The 27030-nt window shown below is 41.7% G+C and overlaps 1 protein-coding gene across 1 annotated transcript in view; it reads left to right on the top strand.

The window, feature by feature from the left end:
• Positions 1-27030, top strand: part of LOC138354908 (uncharacterized) — a 269529-nt gene that overhangs the window by 128795 nt on the left and 113704 nt on the right. The window contains exon 3 of the mRNA XM_069309390.1: positions 17712-17894. Within this exon, the coding sequence (XP_069165491.1) occupies positions 17712-17894 (183 nt within the window). The remainder of the gene's footprint in view (positions 1-17711; positions 17895-27030) is intronic.

The following is a 27030-nucleotide window of genomic DNA, read 5'->3' as shown; positions in this document are numbered from 1 at the left end:
GACTATGAGATAACACATAATTGTGATGGATACTTACAACTGTTGGCTGAATTTCCATCTTTTTCCAGTTGCAGGACAGAATAGGTGAAATTCAATCCATAGGCGTAGACCATGTTGCTTAGCGCAATGCTGACATTTTCAGTACGTTTACCGGTGATGAAAGGACAGTGTGGAGCTGCAGTTACATGACGACTGCGGGGGGTGTCCTCCCCCTCCACCCATCCTCCAATTAAGGCGTAACAGAAACTGCATATGCAGTAATCCACGGATTTGGTGAAGTAGAATCCATCACTGGCTAAATCCGGGGGCAAAAGCCAGTCAACACGCCATCCCACAAAGGTGTCTAACCTCATCTGCTCACAACGCAAACGTTCCATGCTTCGGAAAGTTTTGCTGCGAAAGACATCCATGCTGGGTCGATCACTCAAAATTGTGGTAAAGGTTTGACCGTTTCTGGGCTATTTATCCTCGAGAATGGGGTGACACATATCGCTACATATTCATTGAGAAATCTATGTATAAGCTTAATGGTAAACCCAATTAGTTTAAGCAGAGGTATTGGGAAAGATGAAATAGACGGCATCGCACGGATTGAAAAAAAAAAATCTAATCTGTTCTATCCAGTAGCGGATTAAAGTTTGCACTCCCACTAAACACCGCTCGAGGGAGTAGTTTTTTTGTTGGGGATAAATATGTTATATATATATATATATATATATATATATATATATATATATATATATATATATATATATATATATATATATATATATATATATATATATATATATATATATATATATATTTTGGATATTGTCTTCTGTGACGGTGGTGTTATGTTCGAGTCTCGACCTTACTCTCACGGTGAGTAGAGTAATCACCTCCATGATTTGGGTGATCATTGTAAGTTGAACTATTCTTATGCGAACTGTCTCAAGAATTCACAATCTTCTTACATCCATGGTTTTGTCTATTATGCAGTTATTCTTGTTCAACATTTCTCTTGTTAGAGTGATGACAAGAGCCTGTCTCATGTGATTCCTGGGGGGCCGGGATTGAAGATTATGGGATAATCACCTCCGCAGCTTGGTTGGTTGGTGACTTACCTATGTACTTAGATTGAAGGTTGCATCCTTCATGGGGGCAAGTGTACAAGTATGCAACGATTAACTGCTGTAGAGGGTTCTCCTTCGGAACTGTTTTGATAAGGAGTTTGGAAGACTTCTTGTTTTTGTAGAATATTATCGGGTCTATGTTTGGTTGGGAGTAGTGCATATTATATATATATATATATAAATATATATATATATATATATATATATATATATATATATATATATATATATATATATATATATATATATATATATATGTCGTACCTAATAGCCAGAACGCACTTCTCAGCCTACTATTCAAGACCCGATTTGCCTAATAAGCCAAGTTTTCATGAATTAATGTTTTTTCGTCTACCTAACCTACCTAACCTAACCTAACCTAGCTTTTTTTGGCTACCTAACCTAACCTTACCTATAAATATTGGTTAGGTTAGGTTAGGTAGGGTTGGTTAGGTTCGGTCATATATCTACATTAATTTTAACTCCAATAAAAAAAAATTGACCTCATACATAGAGAAAAGGGTTGCTTTATCATTTCATAAGAAAAAAATTATAGTAAATATATTAATTCAGGAAAACTTGGCTTATTAGGCAAATCGGGCCTTGAATAGTAGGCTGAGAAGTGAGTTCTGGCTACTAGGTACGACATATATATATATATATATATATATATATGTCGTACCTAATAGCCAGAACGCACTTCTCAGCCTACTATTCAAGGCCCGATTTGCCTAATAAGCCAAGTTTTCATGAATTAATGTTTTTTCGTCTACCTAACCTACCTAACCTAACCTAACCTAGCTTTTTTTGGCTACCTAACCTAACCTTACCTATAAATATAGGTTAGGTTAGGTTAGGTAGGGTTGGTTAGGTTCGGTCATATATCTACGTTAATTTTAACTCCAATAAAAAAAAATTGACCTCATACATAATGAAATAGGTAGCTTTATCATTTCATAAGAAAACAATTAGAGAAAATATATTAATTCACGAAAACTTGGCTTATTAGGCAAATCGGGCCTTGCATAGTAGGCCGAGAAGTGCGTTCTGGCTATTAGGTACGACATATATATATATATATATATATATATATATATATATATATATATATATATATATATATATATGCTACACCTTAGATTAATTTCTATAGTGAAGGGATATACCAAGCTCTCCACAACTTAGAAAAAAAACATAGCTTGGTGCGAAGTTAATATAAAACCTCATTGTTGAGAATATAGTATTACACAGATCTTACTGCTAGAATGGACTATAATCCACGTTTATTAAATAATAATAATAAATAATAAATAAATAAATAATATAAAATATGAAACTATGGAGTATGGTTAATCATTAATTGGAAACTATCCCGGGAGCCTGCGCGCACGCGCGTCACACACGACGAGGATAAAAGGGGTTGAGTAGATCACACTAATTCATTACGGCCCGCTCATCGCTCCCCTGTGTTTCATCTATAGCGCGTTGGGGAAAAAAAATGAACTCCATAGCCAAAATGAACTCTGTAGAAATTCATCACGGATACATGACGGATGAGGAGTTTAACAATTGAGAGTGTTGCATTGCCTACTCTGTAAATTGTATATCATGCTCTCCCTACGGCATGTCCCAGCACATTGCTGATAAATATTCTCATGCCACCGCTTACGCCAGAACGCAATTGTATAATCTAAAGAGATGCATCAGAGAAGACCGTCCAACACCTGGATCCATTCACATCAGTAGAGACAGTCAAGGACCAAGCTTAGTAGCCTTGGCAACTCAGTATGGATTAGGGAAGCCTATTGAGAGGAATGATATTGCTCAAGCCATTGCCGGTAAATCAAAAGATTACTCTATGGTTAAAGGGCTGCGTGCTGATACGAAAGAAAACCGCATGTTATACTTGACGAAATCATTAGAAGAACTCTTATTGTATATTGAAGATACCGAGGAGATCACGAAAGTTATTCTTCCCTGGGGTGTAGGTATGTCAGGTTGGTGTGAAGATGCAGAGTGGGAAAGTACTCACCTCCCCATTATTCAAAATATGCAGGGGAGATTAAACCCTTATAACGTCAAAGTGATTTTAGTTCGCCCCAAGGAAACAGGAACGAAACAAAACAGGAAACCCAGTAACCTTCGCACGACCGTATAAAGGGGCGGCTGCTCTCCCCTCTCCAACTCACTTCCTCTACTCCACTCATCAGATAAGATGTTGACGACTGTAGCTGGCAGCATTTCATCTTTTTCGGAGTATTCTTACTCCGACTGCATCATCTATGATATGGACGCCTGTAGTGTGATGACAAGTGCAATGGTTGAAGAATTATGGACTCGTTTTCCCTATGCTCGCATTCATCGGAGCAAACTACCCTACAAAAATCGTGCAGAGAGAAGAGACCGAGCCCTGCCTGGAGAGATTGTCTATGGTGAACCCCCTCAATTCAACAATCGAATTGGTGATGACCCGCATCTACCTCATCTCATCGGATTAATAACTCATCACACCGGAGGGAAATCATCTAAACCCCTGAACATGACGATGAAGGAAATCGAGACGTTATATGCTGTCGACCCGCACTACTACAGAGGCTTACAGTTGGATACAGAAGAAATGCGTCGCTATTGGTTTACAAAATCTCTGCGTAAGGCCTTTGCAATCATCTTAACAAGAGAAGAAGAATATAAAATTAACCGCATAATTTTCCCTTTTGGACTTGGGATGGGCTGTGGTCAGTACTGGAAGAGCTACAATCAAGAAGTGTGGAGGCAGAAATATCTACCCATAATGATGAAGTTGGAGCGGTATTATCATCGTCGCGGGTTGAAATTTGTGATGGTTGACTCTGCAAGCAATGCAATCCCTGTAGCATTGCCTACACACGGTGTGCTTACACATAAGTTAAGTGAAGGAGTTGCCTCTGCTTATCATCGGATGAAGAACATCAACTTGAACGCAGATGAAGCTGGAGGTGAAACTACAAAACCCCATTGCAAAGCCGTGCCTATAATAGATCTCACAGGAGACATCGAAGTGATAGATTTAACAGTTGACTAGAAATATATATATATATATATATATATATATATATATATATATATATATATATATATATATATATATATATATATAAACTATTGACTTTATTTATTTACTATTGGTACCATTTTCCATGCTTGCAATTAATAATAATAATAAAAAATAATATTATACTCTGTGTTTATCTTCCCGCTTTAACAAACAGTTGAGTGTGTTTATAGATGTGATAGAGGAATGAAAAGAGTAACTGATAACTCTATACTGTATATAATTCTTACATCCGCAAACTTGCGTTTAATAACTGTCAAGATGTGTTCAAGGTACATGCTCCATAAACTAACCAGTCTTAAAGACTGCAAAGTAGAAGGTGATTATCTGGCAATGGATGAGATCCATCCTGGTGACTGTATAGTGTATGATATTCCTTCAATTCACACCCATTCAGGAGCAATGTCTTGCGAGATCTGGGAAATGTATCCTTATACATGACTACAGCGAGCGATCCAACCATTAACTATGTGGTGGTGGCTGATCGCGTTAAAGTGGGAGGAGCTGTCTTTTCTCCTTCCCCCTCACCAGAAAGTCTACCACATGTTATAGCTATTGTGACCAGATATAGCGCAGGACCACCAATAGAAAATAATGCTGTTAACCAAAAAATTCTATTAGAGCAGTGTGGGGAGGATAGAGATTGTATAATGGAGGGACTCCGCAATGATACTAAGATCAAGAGACGATGGAGCTTTAAACTATGCATTAATCAAATTTTAAGCATGACTAAGCGTCATAATTCAATCAAGCGCGTTAAAATTCCTTATGGTTTGGGAATGATTGACAGTAATGACTTGAATCCGGGTGAAAAGCTTGAATGGGAGGTCCACTACTACACAGCTCTGGCTCACTTAGCCATGGTGTTAAAGAAACATGGAAAACAGCTCATAATAGTTGAAAAAAAAAAAAAAAAACTTTTGAAACTCCGCTGATATTTGCTTTAAGCTGTGTGTTATGTCTGTCTGTCTGTCTGACAGTAAATATGTTTTGTTTTTACCAAGATAAATATGTATGTGTCTACCAGTCATTGAATAAAACGTGATAAGAGAAAGATTAACTTTTTTCACCTATGTCTGTCTGTCTGTCTGACTGACAGTTAATATGTTTTGTTTTTACCAAGATAAATATGTATGTGTCTACCAGTCATTGAATAAAACGTGATAAGAGAAAGATTAACTTTTTTTCACCTATGTCCGTCTGTCTGTCTGTCTGTCTGTCAGTCTGTCTGACAGTTAATATGTTTTGTTTTTACCAAGATAAATATGTATGTGTTTACCAGTCATTGAATAAAACGTGTTAAGAGAAAGATTAACTTTTTTCACCTATTATGTTAACATGAGTCTCTGTTTTTTCTGTTGGATCGAACGATTACTAATGGTTGATGTTGCGTGTAAACTCACGCTATGGATGGTGTTTACTCTGATAAACAGTTAGGCTGGAGAGGGGTTTGAACGGATATAATTATGTTCGATGATCTAAGACTGAGGAAATGGAGCTTGGTTAATGTCCAGATTAATTTTACTACGTTAGAAATAAAGCAATCTTAAATTTCAAGGTGATTTAGTTGGAAAAATAAGAACTTGTACAAAAAAATGAACTAAGCTGAGGGGGCAAGAGTTGAAACTTGATAACTGAACCGGTTTTTATTTACTATGACTGAAAATGTAGTTGGTGTTCAAATCTCAGGAGAATTGGACTGATAGTAATAAATTTATAGGAGAGGACAGGAGCTAGAGTTTTATAATTGTTTGAATTTACTAAACTAAGTCTGAAATATAGAGGGTAGAAATTTCAGTGAAATTGCTGGGTTATTTACAAATATAAGAGAGAGAACTAAGTTGGGGGACGAGAGCTAGAGCTCAGTAACTGACTTGATATTATTTACTAACTTTGAAGTATGACTGCTTTAAATTTCGGAAAATTGATCTATTATTAACGATCTTGTACAAATGAACTAAGCCGGGGACAAGAGCTGGAGTTTGATAATTGTTTGGATTTACTAAACTAAGTCTGAAATACAGAGGGTAGAAATTTCCCGGAATTCGATAAGTATTAACGAAGATGTGTGAGGGAAGTAAGGTGGAGGACAAGAGCTGGAGCTCGGTAACTAAATTACTGTATTGAACTACGTTTGAAATATGATTATTTTTTAATTTTAGAGGGGTAGGACTGTTAGTATTCATTATAGGGCATGGGACTAAGGCTGGATAGGAGCTGAAGCTCGATACCGAATTATTGTATTTTAATACGTTTGAAATAGCTGTGTTTTAAATCTCGAAGAAAATCATTGGATACTAGAGAAGATGTATTAGTAAAAACTACTCCATGGCTTTGTTTATATAAGTAAAACTGAAATAGTTTTAATGAAAGGAACTATGAATGAATGAACAATATGAAGGAGAGAGAGAGAGATAGAGATAGAGAGAGAGATAGAGAGAGAGACAGAGAGACAGAGAGACAGAGACATAGACAGATAGAGAGAGAGAGACATGGAGACAGAGAGAGAGAGAGACAGAGACAGAGAGATAGAGAGAGACAGGGAGACAGAGAGACAGAGAGAGACAGGGAGACAGAGAGAGACAGGGAGACAGAGAGAGACAGAGACATAGACAGATAGAGAGAGACATGGAGACAGAGAGAGAGAGAGACAGAGAGAGACAGAGAGAGAGAGAGAGAGAGAGAGAGATAGAGAGACAGGGAGACAGAGAGAGAGAGAGAGACAGGGAGACAGAGAGACAGAGAGAGACAGGGAGACAGAGAGAGACAGGGAGACAGAGAGAGACAGAGACATAGACAGATAGAAAGAGACATGGAGACAGAGAGAGAGAGAGACAGAGAGAGACAGAGAGAGAGAGAGAGAGAGAGAGAGATAGAGAGACAGGGAGACAGAGAGAGAGAGAGACAGAGAGACAGAGAGACTGAGACAGATAGAGAGAGAGAGAGACAGGGAGACAGAGCGAGAGAGAGAGAGAGAGAGAGACAGAGAGAGAGAGAGAGAGAGATAGAGAGACAGAGAGAGACAGAGAGACAGAGACAGATAGAGAGAGAGTCGCGGACCCTGGCGAAACGCAATGGTAATGGGTGCCCCACCACTTCCGGTGTCGGAGGAGAAATACCCGGACTAGTTGGAAAGTTGATCAGTCGGGCTCCAACCTGCGACCAGTACGCTTACCCCATCGCGGACATTGAAAAACGCTTAAGGTAATGGTACACACCCCTCCTGCAGGAGACTTTGCCCCCATCCTCACACACTTAGCACTTCCTGTAGGGACGTTAATGGTTTGTCTAACCACATAATGGCCCGCTGCAGTCTCACAACGAGAGTGACTTCACTCTTTCTTGACCCGAACACAGAAAAAGCCAGGTGCAGTCCCGTGTCTTTTCCATGCATTTCTTACAACACCACTTAGCACTTCCTGTAGGGACGTTAATGGTTTGTCTAACCACATAATGGCCCAGAGCACTCTCTCCTGACGAGGGGAAGCTCCATCCAGCCCCCACCCAAAACAACATAACAGACTGTGTTGCCTTCTCCTCACATCTACACACTAACTCACGATCAACAAAATTAATATTATCGCACACTGGATTAAGGCTACGCAAAAACACGCATACATATTCTTTTACTCCTTCCTCTCTCTTCCTTCTATTTTCTTACTCTATCACTTACTCTACCACTTACTCTCACACTACTCTCATCTTTCCTGACCACTTACCATAAACCCCGAGGACTAGACCCGCGCGCGCGGGGTGGGGGGCCGCACCTGCTCACCCGCCACTCAAGACCGACACGCGCCAAACTTCCGGGAAATTCCCATACCCCCTGTGAATAGACACCCGCGCTGCGACGACGACGTCGCGCACCACCTGGCACTCATCAACATAACTTACTCTCTTTCATGACCACTTACCATAACACGCTCACACGCGTCCGAAACGCGCCAAACTTCCCCGAAAATCCCCCAAAAAACCTGTGCGACTAGACACCTGCGCACCACCTGTCGGCTGGCACTCCACGAGTGCCACCTGGCAGCTGGTGCGCGCGGTTCTAGTCAGTACTTTACACTACTTATATTGTTTTGACGTGCTATATTGAGGCTTAAATAGGGATCCAACTTGTACATACCGGGGATTCACATTAAGGCTGTTGTTACAATGTTTGATCAGAGCAGACTCGATCATGTTTCGTTCAACAAAATCCTTACTTTTAACAATACATTTTGCCCCTGTGAAGTCGATAGAATGATTACATAAACTGGAATGTAAATACAATGCACTGGAGTGCTGAGCTGTACGAATAGCATATGAATGCTGTTTTAAACGCGAGGAAAGAGATTTACCTGTCTGGCCGATGTAAACACATGCGCACTCATTACAAGGATGGAATACACACAACCTGCTACAGACGAGGGCGAGTTCTTAATTAACATGGACTTAACTGTATTATCATTTTTGAACACTAGATTAATATTAAGGTTCTTCAGGGCTGGGGCAAGATTTACTAGACCCTCAGAATATGGTAATACCATCGAATTTTTCAGTTCTGGTTTAGACTTAGTAGTCTGTTTGTAGAAAGTTCTTTTTGCTTTACCAAACGCAAGATCCAAGATCGATTTTGGGTATTTTAACTTCTTCCCAATTTCAAATATATTTGCTATTTCTTCATCGAAAAATTCCGGACTGCAAACTCTCTGTGTTCTGAGAAACATACCAGAAAAAACTGCCCGCTTGACCTGAACATGATGATTTGAATAGAAATGTACATACGAGCACACATTGGTAGGTTTCCTATACACATTGAGTTTGAAACTCCTACCAATTCTATGAATCATGATGTCTAAAAAAGGCAGAACACTATTCACTTCGTTCTCAATTGTGAATTTAATTTACGGAACCAGCGAATTAATTTGATTGAGAAAATCAGTTTCGTCATGAGTAACCGGCCACAGGCATAAAATATCGTCAACGTACCAATACCAAAGCAAATTTGAGGGTAAAATCCTGGGAAGGATATTTGTTTCGAAACATTCCATGTACAGATTGCTCAAAACAGTGGAGGGGGGATTACTCATCGCCATGCCAAATGTTTGTTTATAAAATGAATCATTAAAGATGAAATAATTATCTTTAATGCACAATTTTATAAGTTCAATAATGGTGTTAGTAGGCAAAGTTAAATTATACCTTGGGAGTAGATCCCGTAAGAGTGACAACAGATCATTAAGAGGAACCCTAGTGAACAGAGCCGTCACATCAAAACTCACAAGTTTAAAATCATAATTTAATTTCAAACTAGACAACTTGTTAACCAAGTCCAAGTTGTTTGTTATGTGTGAGTTGGAAATGGAACCTACTACTGGAGACAAGACTTGGACAAGCCATTTGGAAAGTCTATATGCCACAGATCCAACAGAACTAATAATAGGTCTTGCAGGATTATTCGGTTTGTGTGTTTTAATAAGCCCATATAGATATGGGAGAGAAGGGGAACGACTTAAAAACTTAGGAATCAACTCCTTATCGTTCTTGAGCACGGTTTTAAGAGTTTTGTTGAAATGAGCGAATAACTCTTTCAATAGGGTCACTATTAACAGGTAAGTAGTGTCTCTGTCCTCCAATAACTGGTTCATTTTTTGGACATAGTCTTCTTTGCCCATGATGACAACAGCATTGGATTTATCAGCTTTAGTGATATGTAGAGAGTTATCTTTTTTGAGGGTTTTGAACGCTCGCATAAACCTCTCTGGACAATTAGGCACAGTACCCTTAAGTAAAGAACCGTACACCATTCCCTTGCAAATATTAATGTCATCAGATGAAATCTCACTAGATTTCTCCAAATTGCAAAAACTTATAAGTAAAGAGACTGAGACAATTATATAGAGAGACAGAGACAATTATATAGAGAGACAGAGACATAGCTATGGAGATTGACACAGGTTATTAGACACGGAGACCGTTAGACCGACAGATAGTTAGATAAACAGAGACAAAGACTGAGTGACAAAGAGACAGTCAGAGACATAGGCAGATAGGGTAAAAAGGCAGAGACAGAGAGAGATCAAGAAACACGTAAACACAGAGACTCAGGGAGATACACAGAGACAGCGAGACAGAGAGAGAGATTGAAACAGAAAAACAGAGCCCGAGACACTTAGAGATAAAGGTATTTAAACTTAATCAGAAACTGAGACACGAAGACAAATTGAGAGAAAAAGAGACTGAATCAGTGACAGAAATACAGAAACAAGCAGACAAAGACACAGAAAGTCAGACAGACATAGTTAAGTACAGAGAAACAGAGGCAGATGCAGAGACACAAAGACAGGGATTCAGAAATACAGACAACGATAGTTAGACAGAGACAGAGAAACAGCCACAAAGATTCAGAGAACAAGTGATAGACAAAGACAGAGATAATGGCAGAATGACAGATAGCCAGACATATTGAAAGAGTCAGAGACAGATAAACAAGAGAAACAAAAAATAAAGACAATGAGGCAGACAGAGACAGGGATACAGCGACAGTAATAAAGAGACAAAGACCGGGATAAACAGACAGTGATGTAAAAACCAAGAAACACTCAGATACAGTGACACAAAGACACATAGAAACAGACAGACACAGAAACAATGAGACGTAGACTAAGAGAAGAGACATCGACATTGAGACAGAGACAAAGACTGACAGAGAGGGAGACAGACAAATACAGATACTGGAGTAGAGATAGACTGATCTGCCCAATCAGATGCCCTGGAGCACTGATCACGAGCAGTCAGTGGCTCTATTATGTTAGGATGCTAGTGGTGGTCTGTTATTTACTGATCAAACATCTTACAATGTGCCTAACGGTCAGCCACGCATCAACGGAATTAATTATAAAAGCTTGTTTTAGCTAATCGCTAATCGCGTTAACAAATGGAGAGAACAGCTTTAATAACACTAACGTGGGTTTTTATCTTAACTGGATAACTTTTTCCTCCTCCAGTCATGAGAGAATTGCAAAATATTGGAGTTTAAATATTGTTGATCCCGGAGGCAGGCACACAAAGTGAGGAACATTTTCCTCCATACCACAGAAAACGGCGAACGTCCCCAGTCGGCCGTAAATCTTTCCATGCATCAGCAAACCTTTTGAAGAAGCCTATTGCCCCGCTCCCACATATTTTTCTGTTTTAGAGGCAATAACCAGGTCAAGTCAATAACGTTAATACAGAATAGTTTCCCGGTGCACTACTCGTAACTTTCCACCAGCTTTGACTTCTCTCTCGGATATTTCTTCGGGATTTTATGGTGTAATTTTATCGCTGCTATTGATAAAGTACAGCAAGTTCATGGCTGCCAGTGTTAATTTTGTACACTCTTATGACAACGTTTTACTGCTAGGCAGTACTATGGGACAGTTTCACTGCTGCCACCTTATACGTTTGTTCAACAACTTCACAAGCGGGATTACTTCACCGCTTCCAGGATGATCAATAGGATTAGTTCACCCCTGACATTATGAACCTATATGATTACTTCACTGCTGCCAGGATGAACAATAGGATTACTTCACCACTGCCAGAATGATGAATACGATTACTTCACCCCTGCTAGGATGAACCATATGATTACTTCACTGCTGCCAGGATGATCACTAGGATTACTTCACCCCTGTCAGGATGAACCATAGGATTATTTCACTGCTGCCAGGAAAAACCATAGGCTTACTTCACACCTGCCAGGATGATCCATAGGATTACTTCACCCCTGCAACATGAACAATAGGATTACTTAACCCCTGCCAGGATGAACCATAGGATTACTTCACCCCTGCCAGGATGAACCATAGGATTATTTAACCCCCTACCTGGATGATCAATAGGATGACTTCACCCCTGCCAGGATAATCAATTGGATTAATTCACCTCTTACCAGGATAAACCATAGGATTACTTCACCCCTGCCAGGATGAACCATAAGGATTACTTTACTCATGACAGAATGATCAATAGGATTACTTCACCCATGCCAGGATGAACCATATGATTACTTCACCCGTGCAACATGATCAATAGGATTACTTCACCCTTTGTGTGATGACCCATATGATTACTTCACCCCTACCAGGATAAGCAATAGGATTACTTCACCCCTGCCAGGACGAACTATAGGATTACTTCGCCCCTGCCAGGATACACAATAGGATTACTTCACCACTGCCAGGATGAACCATATGATTACTTCACTGCTGCCAGGATGAACCATAGGATTACTTCACTGCTGCCAGGATGAACCATAGGATTACTTCACTGCTGCCAGGATGAACCATATGATTACTTCACCCGTGCAACATGATCAATAGGATTACTTCACCCCTGCCAGGATGACCAATAGGATTACTTCACTGCTGCCAGGATAAACCATATGATTACTTCCCTTTAGGGGCCTCGTAGCCTGGTGGATAGCGCGCAGGACTCGTAATTCTATGGCGCGGGTTAGATTCCCGCACGAGGCAGAAACAAATGGGCAGAGTTTCTTTCACCCTGAATGCCCCTGTTACCTAGCAGTAAATAGGTACCTGGGAGTTAGTCAGCTGTCACGGGCTGCTTCCTGGGGGTGGAGGCCTGGTCGAGGACCGGGCCGCGGGGACACTAAAAAAAAAGCCCCGAAATCATCTCAAGATAACCTCAAGATAACCCATGCCAGGATGATCAACAGGATGAATTCACCCCTGCAACATGATCAATAGGATTACTTCACCCGTGCCAGGATGATCAATAGGATTACTTAACCCCTGCCAGGATGAACCGTATAATTACTTCACTGCTGCCTGGATGATCAATAGGATTTCTTCACCCCTGCCAGGATGAACCATAGGATTATTTCACCCGTGCCAGGATGATATATAGGATTACTTCACCCCTGCCAGAATAAACAATAGGATTACTTCACCACTACTGGGATAAACAATTGGATTACTTCACTGTTGCCAGGATGATCAATAGGATTACTTCACTGCTGCCACGATGAACAAAAGGATTACTTCATATCTGCCAGGGAATATTGTCATCACAGCATGACAATATGCATGTATGTATATATATATATATATATATATATATATATATATATATATATATATATATATATATATATATATATATATATATATATATATATATATGCGAACAAGCCTGAATGGTCCCCAGGACTATATGCGAATGAAAACTCACACCCCAGAAGTGACTCGAACCCATACTGCCAGGAGCAACGCAACTGGTAACTACAGGACGCCTTAATCCACTTGATCATCACGACCGGACATAAGGAAGTGATAGCCGAAGCTATTTGAACCACTTCCCCGCCGGCACTCGGATGGTAATCTTGGGCATAGCATTTTATCAAATCACCTCATTCTTTGGGGGCACACGTGAGGAACACAAATGCGAACAAGCCTGAATGGTCCCCAGGACTATATGCGACTGAAAACTCACACCCCAGAAGTGACTCGAACCCATACTCCCAGGAGCAACGCAACTGGTAACTACAGGACAACTTTACTACAGTAGGACAACTTCATCCAGGTTGGATATATAGTAAGACAATCTCACCACTGTCAGGGATAACTGATGGAAAAATGCACTGCTGTCAGGGCTTAGTGTTGGGGTAAATGTACTGCCGCCAGGGGTTACATTAGGATATCTTCAGTGCTGCAGGTTTTCACTACCACAATTATCAATTATACTGTTGTTAGAAGGGAAGGGAATTATCAGGATAAAGCGCCAAGCCACTACAACATTATATTACTCTCACCGTTGAGAGTAGCATATAGTATCAAACTCTCTATAGTCATAAGTTAACAACTATATATATTACTATATAGTACTATATACCCCTCAATATATTGAGAGTTTAAGGCAGGACACCTTAACCGCTGCCAGGGATTCAGGGCAAGATAATTTTACAGCTAGTGTTTACAGCACAGCTTGACAAGAAATTGACATATATAATATTTTAGCTTCTTCAATAAGTCGATTTGCAATTTTCTATTTGTTTCCCTTTTGCGGTTTTCCCTGTTAATCCAGTTTACCAGTAAACCAGTTAAACCATCTAGCCGGAAGGGAAGGGAACTATATGGTGGAAAAGCCCCAAGCCATGACGACTATTTAGCACTTGGGAGGGATCAGGATAAGGATTTGGGAAGAGACGGGGAGAAGGAATGGTGCCCAAGCACTTGGACGGTCGGGGATTGAACGAAGACCTACATGAAGCGAGACCGTTGCTCAACCGTCCAGCCTTGGTGTTCTGCATCCAAATTTTAATAGATATACATGTTTTGAGCTGTTTAAAACAAATGTTTCAACTCCCTCCCCTACAATTTGGGCCTTTCAAAATACCTACACCAAAGTTTATGTACAAAGTACAAAGTACATAAACTTTGTACATATGTACAGTTTACAAAGACATTCTTTAAACAGTGTGCTTTCAGCCCCGGAACACGCATGTTTTAGCTCAGAAACACATGTGGTGATAGGTGTGTTGTGGTGAAGGGTGATAGGCTGGAGGCACTGAACTACAGGCCAGTGTTCCTAACTTGCATTCCATGCAAGATGATGGAGAAGAGTGTGCAAAAAAAAGCTAGTAGAACATCTGGAGCGAAAGAACGTTGTAACACAACATCAGCATGGGTTCAGAGATGGCAAATCATGCCTAAGAGGTTTAAATTAGTTCTATGACCAGGCAACTAAAATTAGGCAAGAGAGAGAGAGGGCTGGCAGACTGCATATTTCTGGACTACCAGAAATTCTTTGACACAGTGCCACATAAGAGACTAGTGCACAAGCTGGAGATGCAAGCAGGAGTGAAAGGGAAGGTACTCCAGTGGGTAAGGGAGTACCTAAGCAACAGATTACAACGAGTCACTGTGAGGGATGAAGTCGTGGAGTAGAGAGGCGTCACCAGTGGAGTCCTACAGAGATCAGTCCTTGGACCTATACTGTTTCTGATATACGTAAATGATCTCCCAGAAGGAATGGTCCAACAAATGGCTACTAAAGTACAACCCAAATAAATGTAAGGTAATGAAACTAGGAGGAAATAGGAGGCCAGACACTGGATACCGAATGGGAGATGAAGTCCTTCAGGAAATGGACCCAGAGTAAGATATAGGAGTTGATATCACGCCAAACCTATCTCCTGAAGCCCACATCGAAAGAATACCATCAGCGGCCTATGCGAGGCTGGCTAACATCAGAACTGCTTTCAGAAACCTGTGTAAGGAATCCATCAGAACCTTGTATTCCACATATATAAGGTAATTCTGAAGTATGCAGCCTCAGCATGGATTCTGTACCGAAACGAGCACAAGACGAAGCTGGAAAAAGCTCAGAGGTATGCAACAAGGTAAATCCCAGAACTAAGAGGCATGAGTTATGAGGAAAGGTTGTGTGAAATGCACCTCTCGTCACTAGAAGACAGAAGAGCTTGGGGAGACATGATCACCACAAACAAAACTCTCAGGGGATTTGACAAGGAAGACAAGGATCGATTATTTAACAGGGGTGGTACACGAACAAGGGGACACAGGTTGAAGCTAAGTACCAAAATGAGCCACAGAGACATTAGAAAGAACTTTTTCACTGTCAGAATGGTTAGTAAATGAAATGCACTAGGAAGTGATGTGGTGGAGGCTGACTCCATACACAGTTTCAAATATAGATACGATAGAGCCCAGCAGGGTCAGGAATCTGTACATCAGTTGATTGACGGTTGAGAGGCGGGACCAAAGAGCTAAACTTCAGCCCCCACAAGCAAAACTAGGTAAATACAGCTAGGTGATTACATGTTTAAAACGCCTTGTTTTTCTTTAGCAACACAGAGATTTAGTCAAAATAGAGAACAAGATACCTCATTGGGCGAGCAGGTAGTGGGGACAGAAGAAGAAGTAGGAGGAGAGGAAATATTTCTAAGAGAAAAAATGCCAGAGCTTAACCCAGCTGCGTGTCGCTAGGTTGCGGCTCAAGAGGCAAGTATTCAAGTTGGGTTTTCAGTAACAACAACAACAGGGACAACACAAGTCTCGCACCATGGCAGTGATTGGCTCCAAAGCGCCAGGGATGAATTTTATAGATTGTAATGTGCTGGTGCTTGAGAGCAAGAATTATCAAAATATAGAGTTAAGAGCAGAATCATCTAAGGTGGAGAAGAGATCATGTGTGTTGCGTGGTCGTCTGAGTGTGAAGATGAAAGTCAATGTGTTGTTCGTGATAAGAGAGAAGTCTGTAAATTTGTTTGTCTAGTATAGTTTTCCAATAAACATTGAAGGCAGAAATGTTTGTGCTATCAAGAAGGCTTTCACTGATGTTGAATTCTTGCTAATGAGTGTTGAGTATCCATCTCAGAGCTCTGTTCTGGATCCTCTGAAGTTTTAGTTTGTTAATGGGAGCAGCTAAGGAAAGAGCAAGTGGGGAATATGTTAAAGAGGTAGAGGTGTACTTTTGGGTCACGTTTATCATATCTCAGTCAAAATCCTGAGTGACCGGCATCCAGAGGCCGGTCACTCCGTCCAGACATCAGTTAGTTCGTCCAGTGACAGATCAAAAGTGTCCACGTTGATCTGTCCAAAGATGTCCACACAGGGAAGATCCCATGCAGCACAAAGACACAATATAACCCAGGGAAGACTGGCCGACAGATCCCATGCAATAAAAGGACACATTTTAATCCAGGCAAGACTGGCTGGATTATAATTGTTCAATGGCTTGGAGAGCTATTTCATGTTTCTGTGCGATGTGTGTTTGACAGTGTAAGTGTTGATCAAGTGTGGGACTAAGAACTGTGGTGGAAGGAGATACTGAAATGTCAGCAAAACATGTTTCAGCCCTAATATATATACGGTTTAGCACAGAGAGCAACAAAATGTGTTGCAGCGACGTACTGCCAGCGTGGTAGCAAAACATTTTTCAAATTTCGATGTAAATGCATAATTAGAGCTTCGTAAGGCACTAATACTCGGCAAATGCATTTTTTTATTCATATTATAGTGTAAGTGTGTGATAAACAGCTAAGCAGACATTGATGTAGCTTTAATCATTGCTTTACTATGCAACATTATTATTGTGATTAAATTTTGTAGTATTCAGTACTTCAAATTATGAATTCGATTTTATTGGGTTTATTGAATGTTTTGATAAGTTTCCAACATCGGTTCAGTCTAAGATTGCAGGGTCACTGTGGAAGATAGTGAAGCATTCTTAACCTTGAGAAATCATAAACTTTCTATGTATAGGTGAATAGTTGTATTTTAAACTGTGTACATTTGCATAAATAAATTCTTTTGTACTTTTCATAAATTTCATCATATGCAGTTAATTTAAAATAAAATTCAAAAGTCCATTAATTTCAATTGTCCTCCTAATTAAGTTCACTTTGAAATTATTGGTTCAAGTTGTCATTTGTAATGCCATTGTGGTTGGCTGCTGCATGTTGATGAGAGAGTTAGTGGCGGTCATTACAGGTGCCAGTGATCCGGTACACGGCCCAGTCAACCCTCAACAGTGGGGCTGAGAGCACACGCCGCACCATCTCCTTCCTGGACCACGGAAGAGGGCTGTCCACCAACGGTTGTTCCTCGGCACGATCCTTCTACTCCAGCACTAACTCACGATCACCCTCTCGATCACCGTCCACCATCACCAAGGTCAGTGTCTCTCTCCAGAGGTCAATCTCTGTCTCTCTCTGTTCTGAGGTCAGTCTCTCCGTTCAGAGAGCAGTTTACAGGTCCAGAGATCAATCTTTTAATCTCAGGATCAGTGACAGCATCCAGAGGCCAGTCACTCCGTCCAGAGATCACTGACAGCCTCCAGAGGCCAGTCACTCCGTCCAGAGACCAGTGACGGCATCCAGAGGCCAGTCACTCCGTCCGGAGATCAGTGACGGCATCCAGAGGCCAGTCACTCCGTCCAGAGACCAATGACAGCATCCAGAGGCAAGTCTCTCCGTCCAGAGATCAGTGACTGCATCCAGAGGCCAGTCACTCCGTCCGGAGATTAGTGACGGCATCCAGAGGCCAGTCACTCCGTCCAGAGATCAGTGACGGCATCCAGAGGCCAGTCACTCCGTCCGGAGATCAGTGACGGCATCCAGAGGCCAGTCACTCCGTCCGGAGATCAGTGACGGCATCCAGAGGCCAGTCACTCCGTCCAGAGATCAGTTAGTTTGTCCAGAGATAAACCAGTCCGAGATTAGGGCAGACTATTCATCTGAGTGTCATTTTCGTTATGTCCAAAAGTGTCCACGTTGATCTGTCCAAAGGTGTCCACACAGGGACGATCCCATGCAGCACAAGGACACAATATAACCCAGGCAAGACTGGCCGACAGATCCCATGCAGCACAAGGACACAATATAACCCAGGCAAGACTGGCCGACAGATCCCATGCAGCACAAGGACACAATATAACCCAGGCAAGACTGGCCGACAGATCCCATGCAGCACAAGGACACAATATAACCCAGGCAAGACTGGCCGACAGATCCCATGCAGCACAAGGACACAATATAACCCAGGCAAGACTGGCCGACAGATCCCATGCAGCACAAGGACACAATATGACCCAGGCAAGACTGGCCGACAGATCCCATGCAACACAAGGACACAATATAACCCAGGCAAGACTGGCCGACAGATCCCATGCAACACAAGGACACAATATCAGGAATATCTTGAATGGTGAGGAAATTAGTAAGGGGTAGTGGAGTGAAGAAGGGTAAGCAAAGAGGTGAAAGGGAGGGAAGATAGTGGAGGGTAGGGAAGTTGGTGAATGTAGAAAAGGCAAAAGGTAGGGAAGGTGTACCTTGAAATCCACACAGTTGCACACCGTGGACCTTATGAAGAAATAAGGGTATTTATTCTTAAGGTATTTCATGATGTAATAAAGGTATTTACCCTTAGCACAATTCCCGACAGCTCTCGGTGACCATTTTGGGCACATCTATTTCATCAAATCACTCCATCGTGCTGGGGATGAGATGAAAGAATATGATGATATATCGGTGTCCAAAATGGTCACCGAGAGCTGTCAGGAATTGGGTTAGGGTCCGATGACTTTCCAATTCTCCTATACAATCAGTGTGGCCTAGCGGTAACAGTACTGGACACGCCCTGGGACATGGACCCATTGCTGTCCAGGTTCAAATCCTCAGGGGTAAAGAGATTTTTATGTATGTTAGCTTGGGGACCATTCCAGGTTGATGCACAAATGATACTCACGTGCCCTCAGCATGATGAAATATATGTGCCAAAATGGTCATCAAAAGTGTTTGGGAATTGGGTTAATTAAGAGTCAAGCGACTTCCAATTCTTCTGTAACTTAAAGTCCTTCGTGACTTTACTGTGCCACAGACTCCAATGTTGGTTGAAGTAGGAACCTAGTCAACAAAGGACTGATAGTAATTGTGTGTATATACGATGCGCCCCTTGTTTAGCAGGGAAACTATGAGTGTCTTCACCATAGTCCCTGAAAATTCAAGTGGATTATTACTGGGAATATTTATGTCTGTACCAAAATAAAGTCTCACATCTTTACTATTCCTGTTTCACATTAATGCAGAATAAACAACATGCATTCTTCGTAGCGTTGCGGTAATGCTCTTGGCCGACGCTTCGCGAGCGATTTTGCCTGGGATCGTATCCTGGATTGTGGAGGATTGACTGGGCCTAATCCTGGTTAAGGATTGATCCTTAACTGTAGCCTCTGTTCACCCAATACCCATCCATGGGTATCGGGCGGTGATGAAAAGATTTTCAGTGGCACATAGTAGCTTCGGAAACTGATTCCCATAGTTCATTTAGTTTAGCAAGTGACAATCTTATGAAGCTAGTTACACAGTTGTTAATGTTACATACTCATATACATACATATACATACATGTTCACATACATATCAATAATCTTTTATATCACAAGTGCTTCCACGCGAGGCTCACAACAGTCTCTATACAAGGCAACCGCCTAATCTTGCTCCACACCCACCCAACTGGGCGGCAACTTTACAGTAATGTGCATGCTGCACCTAGAGTAAGCAAATTTTGGATACTTGGGTAAGATTCCTGGCAGTACATCATTATGAATGAAGTACTTACTCATTTCTTGGACACCATTGATGGTGTTATCTATGAATTCCGCGATTTTTTCAATATCCATTATATAATGACGCAAAGTATGAGAATATATTTGCTAACAGAGTTTACATTTAGTCAAATCTATATCAGCAGATATTGAAAACTCCCAGAGGTACTTGTAGCCGAGTCTAAGCCTGGCAGTGGTAACACCTAGAAGTCTGCTAACCTTATTGGATGGTTACCTTGAGGTGCTTCCGGGGCTCAGCGTCCCCGCGGCCCGGTCGTCGACCAGGTCTCCTGGTTGCTGGACTGATCAACCAGGCTGTTAGACGCGGCTGCTCGCAGCCTGACGTATGAGTCACAGCCTGGTTGATCAGGTATCCTTTGGAGGTGCTTATCCAGTTCTCTCTTGAACACTGTGTCTATGTCTATGTCATAGTCTATGTCTATGTCTATGTCTATGTGTCTATGTCATAGAACACCCGTCTATGACCCATAGACGTGCAGTTCTTCCTTCATAATGAAATAGATTTTGTTCATGTTCCCGGAATATTACTGCCCACAGGCTGCTCAAAGGTAGTTCAAGATGGTAATCAATTCCCTCTTTACGAGGAAAAGTTTTGGCTAACTCTTCAGTTCTGTTATGCATTCGGAGAACAATATGGGAAAGAATCCACAGGAGACAAACTCTGACACCATGATTTCTTATTTCTTAATATCTGTGCCTAGCTTCAGACACAAGCATGTCACAGTTATGCCTTGGGGAGCTGAGTAGAGTCAAGGATGACACGGAGTCACTTAAAATTAGCGTATTAACTTTGGATTCGTAATTGTGTCAATCACCACCTTATAACATGGTACATAAAAATCTTTGTACTTCCAATTAAAGTCACTGAACACGTGTCTCACTCTTCACAGTCTGTCGTTTGCGAATCTCGTTATCTTTATTTTAGCAAATGAGTACACCTGAGAATTAGCTGGAACCTGTCGAGCAACAAGTACAGTACCTTCCAGAAACTGAGGACAGAACAAGGCTCTCTTTCTTCCAATAATCTTGTATGATGTGCTTTTCTGAATGTTTCCTCTTGACACATAGGGCAAGAATAACATCAATTTCTGCCAAAGTTATATCTTTCCAACGCTGCAAGCATGAATAATACTTAACTTAAGATGAAATACCGTCCTTTCAACAAGTTTCGCCGCGTATCCATTCATTTCATGAAGGATATGTCACTAATGTTCATCAAAATATGGTATAAAATAGTTCATTTCCTACATCCTCACCAGTATAAGGGGTAAACGTCAGTAACACCTACAACTGTATTATCAAATGTAGAAAGAAGAAAATCGCTACCATCATCCAACAGGAGTATACCCGTGCGGACTGAGGCGTCGTCACCACAACCAAAACCACAACACGCCCAGCATGAATCTTTCATCCAACAAAACTACGTTGACTTGGAGATGAAGATCTTTTAGTCTGAACAGGATGGGTACTGTTCTGCCCTGCGAGGGTTGGGGCTCTTGGGACATGAACATCCAAAAGAGAGCTCTGGTTGTTGCACCAAACTTTTACTTGCATACAGGCGAACAACGTTCCCAACCACTCCCTGACATAACAAACAGCCAACCTTGGCAGTCACACTCCCACTACCACACTACACTTGCTGCTGGTCGACCAGCAATGGACACTAGAGTGCTTGTAATTTCCTAGGAGATCATCCTGTACGCCACTCGATCTTGGAGAGGGGGTTCAACATCACATACTTAGTGGTGCGGCTCCAAAACTAGCCTTGTTGTCTCGTGTACACACCCTACTCGAGCCGCAGTGACTTCCAACTCTCTCCTTGTTTAGAATGATCTCCTAAATCCCCCTTTATGAATTACTATCTTCTGCCACCCTTTCCGCAGCCGTGACCCTCTCTCTCTCTCTCACTCTCTCTCTCTCTCTCACTCTCTCCCCTGCTTTCTGGAAAACCTCACCAGGATAAGAGCAAAAGCCAGTTAACATCTACATTTAATATACAAAGAAAACATACACTATACATAACATATAAAATAGTGCATTATCATACAACACTCTAAACTGCTACAACCCGATACCATTCCAATATCATATCCTGGCCTCACAAACTGTCCATATCAAATAGCTGCTCAACTCTTGGCTTACCACTTGCTACTCCCTCACTAAATAGGCTGAAATCCTGCCACAACAATACTGTGTTCACAGCCCTTAAAGTATGTGGAAACTTAGCTTGGGGCTGAAACACCAGAAACATCTACGTAAGTGTCCCCTAACATAATGTCTCACCTTACACTGCGTCTTACATGCCAACAATCATTCAAGCACTCCACTTTATTCAATCATGTGTGTGACCACCATAAACCTCTGGCCTGCTCCTAGAGGCTCATAACCAATATATATCTCTGGGTCCTCCAAAATACATGAAAGGCACTTCTGCAGATCTCCCAATCTGCTGCAAAATGAAGTCCTAATCCAACATCAATGACGCTCCACCACTGATTCCACGGAGACACGTGTAGCTCTTCTACACTGCTTGAAGTCAACTTATCACTATGGAGTTTTGCTCTACGCAGAGTTCAGCATACACCTCTTCTCAAGCCTACAAGTTCCTCCAATAACTTCTTCTCTAGCCTTTTTCCACGAACTCCTTCCCAAACAAACCTGCAATTCCATTACATGCCAATAAAAAATATTTTATAAAAAAAATTTGCCAATAAAAAATATAACAAAACATAATTAAATGTATTCACAGAAAATATACTCCTCCATCCGACATCTCTTTAAACACTATTGTGTCGCCGCGACAGTCCTCCCCCATCCTGGGCGAGGCCACTCTGATGATAAGTCTCAAGACGTCGCTGGGAATGGGGTGGGGGAGGGGGTGGGGGTCGTAGTCTCGGTCGTGAGGCTTAGGGGCTCCCCCCCCTCTCAAATCACTTCTTCCTCCAGCATGTTTTCCTATCTCTACTCTCTTATTTTAGTTCACTGCCTTAATAAGATATATATACTATATAGATAAACACTTGCCATGATCGATGGGCACACGATCAAACACAGGCGAGCTAAGTAACAACTGTTATGAGCTTACTATAGAATTCTCTTACGTGAGGACGCTCTAACATGGCACTCCCTTGGCAGCCCACAAAATGCTTCAGGACTGCCTCGCAGGATTTCCTTCTGTCCACGACTTGAGTTAACAACGTCGCCCTGCAGTCTCCACCACAGAAACGCCTGCTTGCTTCCTTCCTCTTGTCGAAGCAACTCAATTACAGCACCCCAAAGGGGCGGCCAAACACTTCCAAGCCACCTCTAATTATCAAAATCACAGAGAAATGGTGCACTAAGTCCCAACAGCTTCCTCACACATGCAGACAAGTAGTCTTCACTCCATCACTTACAACGGGAACTATATTCTTCCTTATTCCGGGAGAATCAACGAAGTACAACCACTTTTGACCACAGTTGCGACTCAAGTGAGGTTACAACCTCCTGCTAGCCTCACTTCACGTCCCCAAAGTATCAACAGATGACTTACTTATTATTACCAACGCCCATCCTCTGCTCATATCCTGAGATTACTCACAGAGTCTATTTAATTATTTAATATATATATATATATATATATATATATATATATATATATATATATATATATATATATATATATATATATATATATATATATATATATATATATATATATATATATTAGTATATTTTGGTAGCAGTCTTTCCTGTAGACATATATTATTAAATATGACCGAAAAAGTAAGATTAATAATTCTAACACGAATTTTCTCAATCTTTCGTACATTACGCTTCACTGTTGGAGGTAAATCAAAAATCACTTCTCCAAAATTCATTTTTATTTCTAGTCTGACGCGACACGGGCGCGTTTCGTAAAACTTATTACATTTTCAAAGACTTCACAAATACACAACTGATTAGAACTTGCGTTTCCCTGATTTTATATCTACATTTGAGTGAGGTGGGAAGGGTGATGTGGCATTACATTTGAGTGAGGTGGGAAGGGTGATGTGGCATTAACACAAGACAGAACACTAGGGGATATTAATAGGGTATTAAAAGTATCAACACAAGACAGAACAGAAACAATGGGTATTGAATAGAAGTGTTTGTAGAAAGCCTATTGGTCCATATTTCTTGATGCTTCTATATTGGAGTGGAGTCTTGAGGTGGGTAGAATATAGTTGTGCAATAATTGGCTGTTGATTGCTGGTGTTGACTTCTTGATGTGTAGTGCCTCGCAAACGTCAAGCCGCCTGCTATCGCTGTATCTATCGATGATTTCTGTGTTGTTTACTAGGATTTCTCTGGCGATGGTTTGGTTATGGGAAGAGATTATATGTTCCTTAATGGAGCCCTGTTGTTTATGCATCGTTAAACGCCTAGAAAGAGATGTTGTTGTCTTGCCTATATACTGGGTTTTTTGGAGCTTACAGTCCCCAAGTGGGCATTTGAAGGCATAGACGACGTTAGTCTCTTTTAAAGCGTTCTGTTTTGTGTCTGGAGAGTTTCTCATGAGTAGGCTGGCCGTTTTTCTGGTTTTATAGTAAATCGTCAGTTGTATCCTCTGATTTTTGTCTGTAGGGATAACGTTTCTATTAACAATATCTTTCAGGACCCTTTCCTCTGTTTTATGAGCTGTGGAAAAGAAGTTCCTGTAAAATAGTCTAATAGGGGGTATAGGTGTTGTGTTAGCTGTCTCTTCGGAGGTTGCATGGCTTTTCACTTTCCTTCTTATGATGTCTTCGATGAAACCATTGGAGAAGCCGTTATTGACTAGGACCTGCCTTACCCTACAGAGTTCTTCGTCGACTTGCTTCCATTCTGAGCTGTGGCTGAGAGCACGGTCGACGTATGCGTTAACAACACTCCTCTTGTACCTGTCAGGGCAGTCGCTGTTGGCATTTAGGCACATTCCTATGTTTGTTTCCTTTGTGTAGACTGCAGTGTGGAAACCTCCGCCCTTTTCCATGACTGTTACATCTAAAAAGGCAGCTTCCCATCCTTTTCCGTCTCGTAAGTGAAACGCAGCACGGAACTCTGCTCAAATGCCTCCTTCAGCTCCTGCAGATGTCTGACATCAGGTACCTGTGTAAAAATGTCGTCAACATACCTGCAGTATATGGCCGGTTTCAAGTTCATGTCGACTAAGACTTTTTGCTCGATGGTACCCATGTAGAAGTTTGCAAACAGGACACCTAGGGGAGAACCCATGGCGACCCCATCTACTTGCTTATACATGTGCCCATCCGGGCTCAAGAAGGGTGCCTCTTTAGTACAAGCTTGGAGTAGTTTCCTCAGAATACTTTCTGGCATGTCAAGAGGAGTACAGGCTGGTTCAGGCTTCCTGAACCTTGCAGGAATTAACCTCACTGAGGACCAAGTCACTCTCCTAAATCTGGGCATAAACTGTCATGTTATGTCCAGACCGAGTGAAATGGCCCGGAAAGTAGAGTTGGAAATCCTGTTGGACGACATATTCGACCTCGAGACACAAAAGAAGGTCACTACCAAAGATACCTTACAAGCAGAACTTATTGCAGAAGGAGGAAAGAATCGAGGCAACTACAGAAGCACCATACTGTCCCCCGAGCTTAAAGCGGCAGCTAAAAGCCTTCGTGAGAACAAGGAGATAGTTGTCAGGAGAGGTGACAAGTCGCCAATATATGTCATTCTTAAAAAAGACGAATATCTGGCGAAAATGAACATCATACTCTCTGACCAAACTAAGTTCCAAAGGGTAACGAAGGACACTACAGCCGAATTAAAAGCAAAGGTCAACAAACTGATCGAAACTGTGAACGCCAAGAAATCCGGACTCCACCTGCCAAAGATCATTGGGGAATATAAACCTGGATATGCGTATGGAAATGTCAAGACGCACAAGCCTGGAAACCCACTTCGGCCAATCATTAGCCAGATACCCACACCCACGTACAGACTGGCGAAGCGACTCAACGGCCTGCTGACTCCTTATGTTCCTTGCGCCTTCAGCCTGAAGTCTCCAAAGGAATTTGTGGACTTACTGCGGGGCGCACGGGCCACAGGGATAAGAGCCTCGTTGGACGTAGAATCGCTGTTTACCAACGTACCTGTGGACGAGACAATCGGAATGATAGCCGACAGAGTGTATCGTGATCCAGCCTGTACTCCTCTTGACATGCCAGAAAGTATTCTGAGGAAACTACTCCAAGCTTGTACTAAAGAGGCACCCTTCTTGAGCCCGGATGGGCACATGTATAAGCAAGTAGCTGGGGTCGCCATGGGTTCTCCCCTAGGTGTCCTGTTTGCAAACTTCTACATGGGTACCATCGAGCAAAAAGTCTTAGTCGACATGAACTTGAAACCGGCCATATACTGCAGGTATGTTGACGACATTTTTACACAGGTACCTGATGTCAGACATCTGCAGGAGCTGAAGGAGGCATTTGAGCAGAGTTCCGTGCTGCGTTTCACTTACGAGACGGAAAAGGATGGGAAGCTGCCTTTTCTAGATGTAACAGTCATGGAAAAGGGCGGAGGTTTCCACACTGCAGTCTACACAAAGGAAACAAACATAGGAATGTGCCTAAATGCCAACAGCGACTGCCCTGACAGGTACAAGAGGAGTGTTGTTAACGCATACGTCGACCGTGCTCTCAGCCACAGCTCAGAATGGAAG

Source organism: Procambarus clarkii, chromosome 6 (genome assembly GCF_040958095.1).
Source record: "Procambarus clarkii isolate CNS0578487 chromosome 6, FALCON_Pclarkii_2.0, whole genome shotgun sequence".
Classification (NCBI taxonomy): domain Eukaryota; kingdom Metazoa; phylum Arthropoda; class Malacostraca; order Decapoda; family Cambaridae; genus Procambarus; species Procambarus clarkii.
Note: the sequence above shows the minus strand (reverse complement) of the source record. Positions and strands in the feature narration are given on the sequence as shown.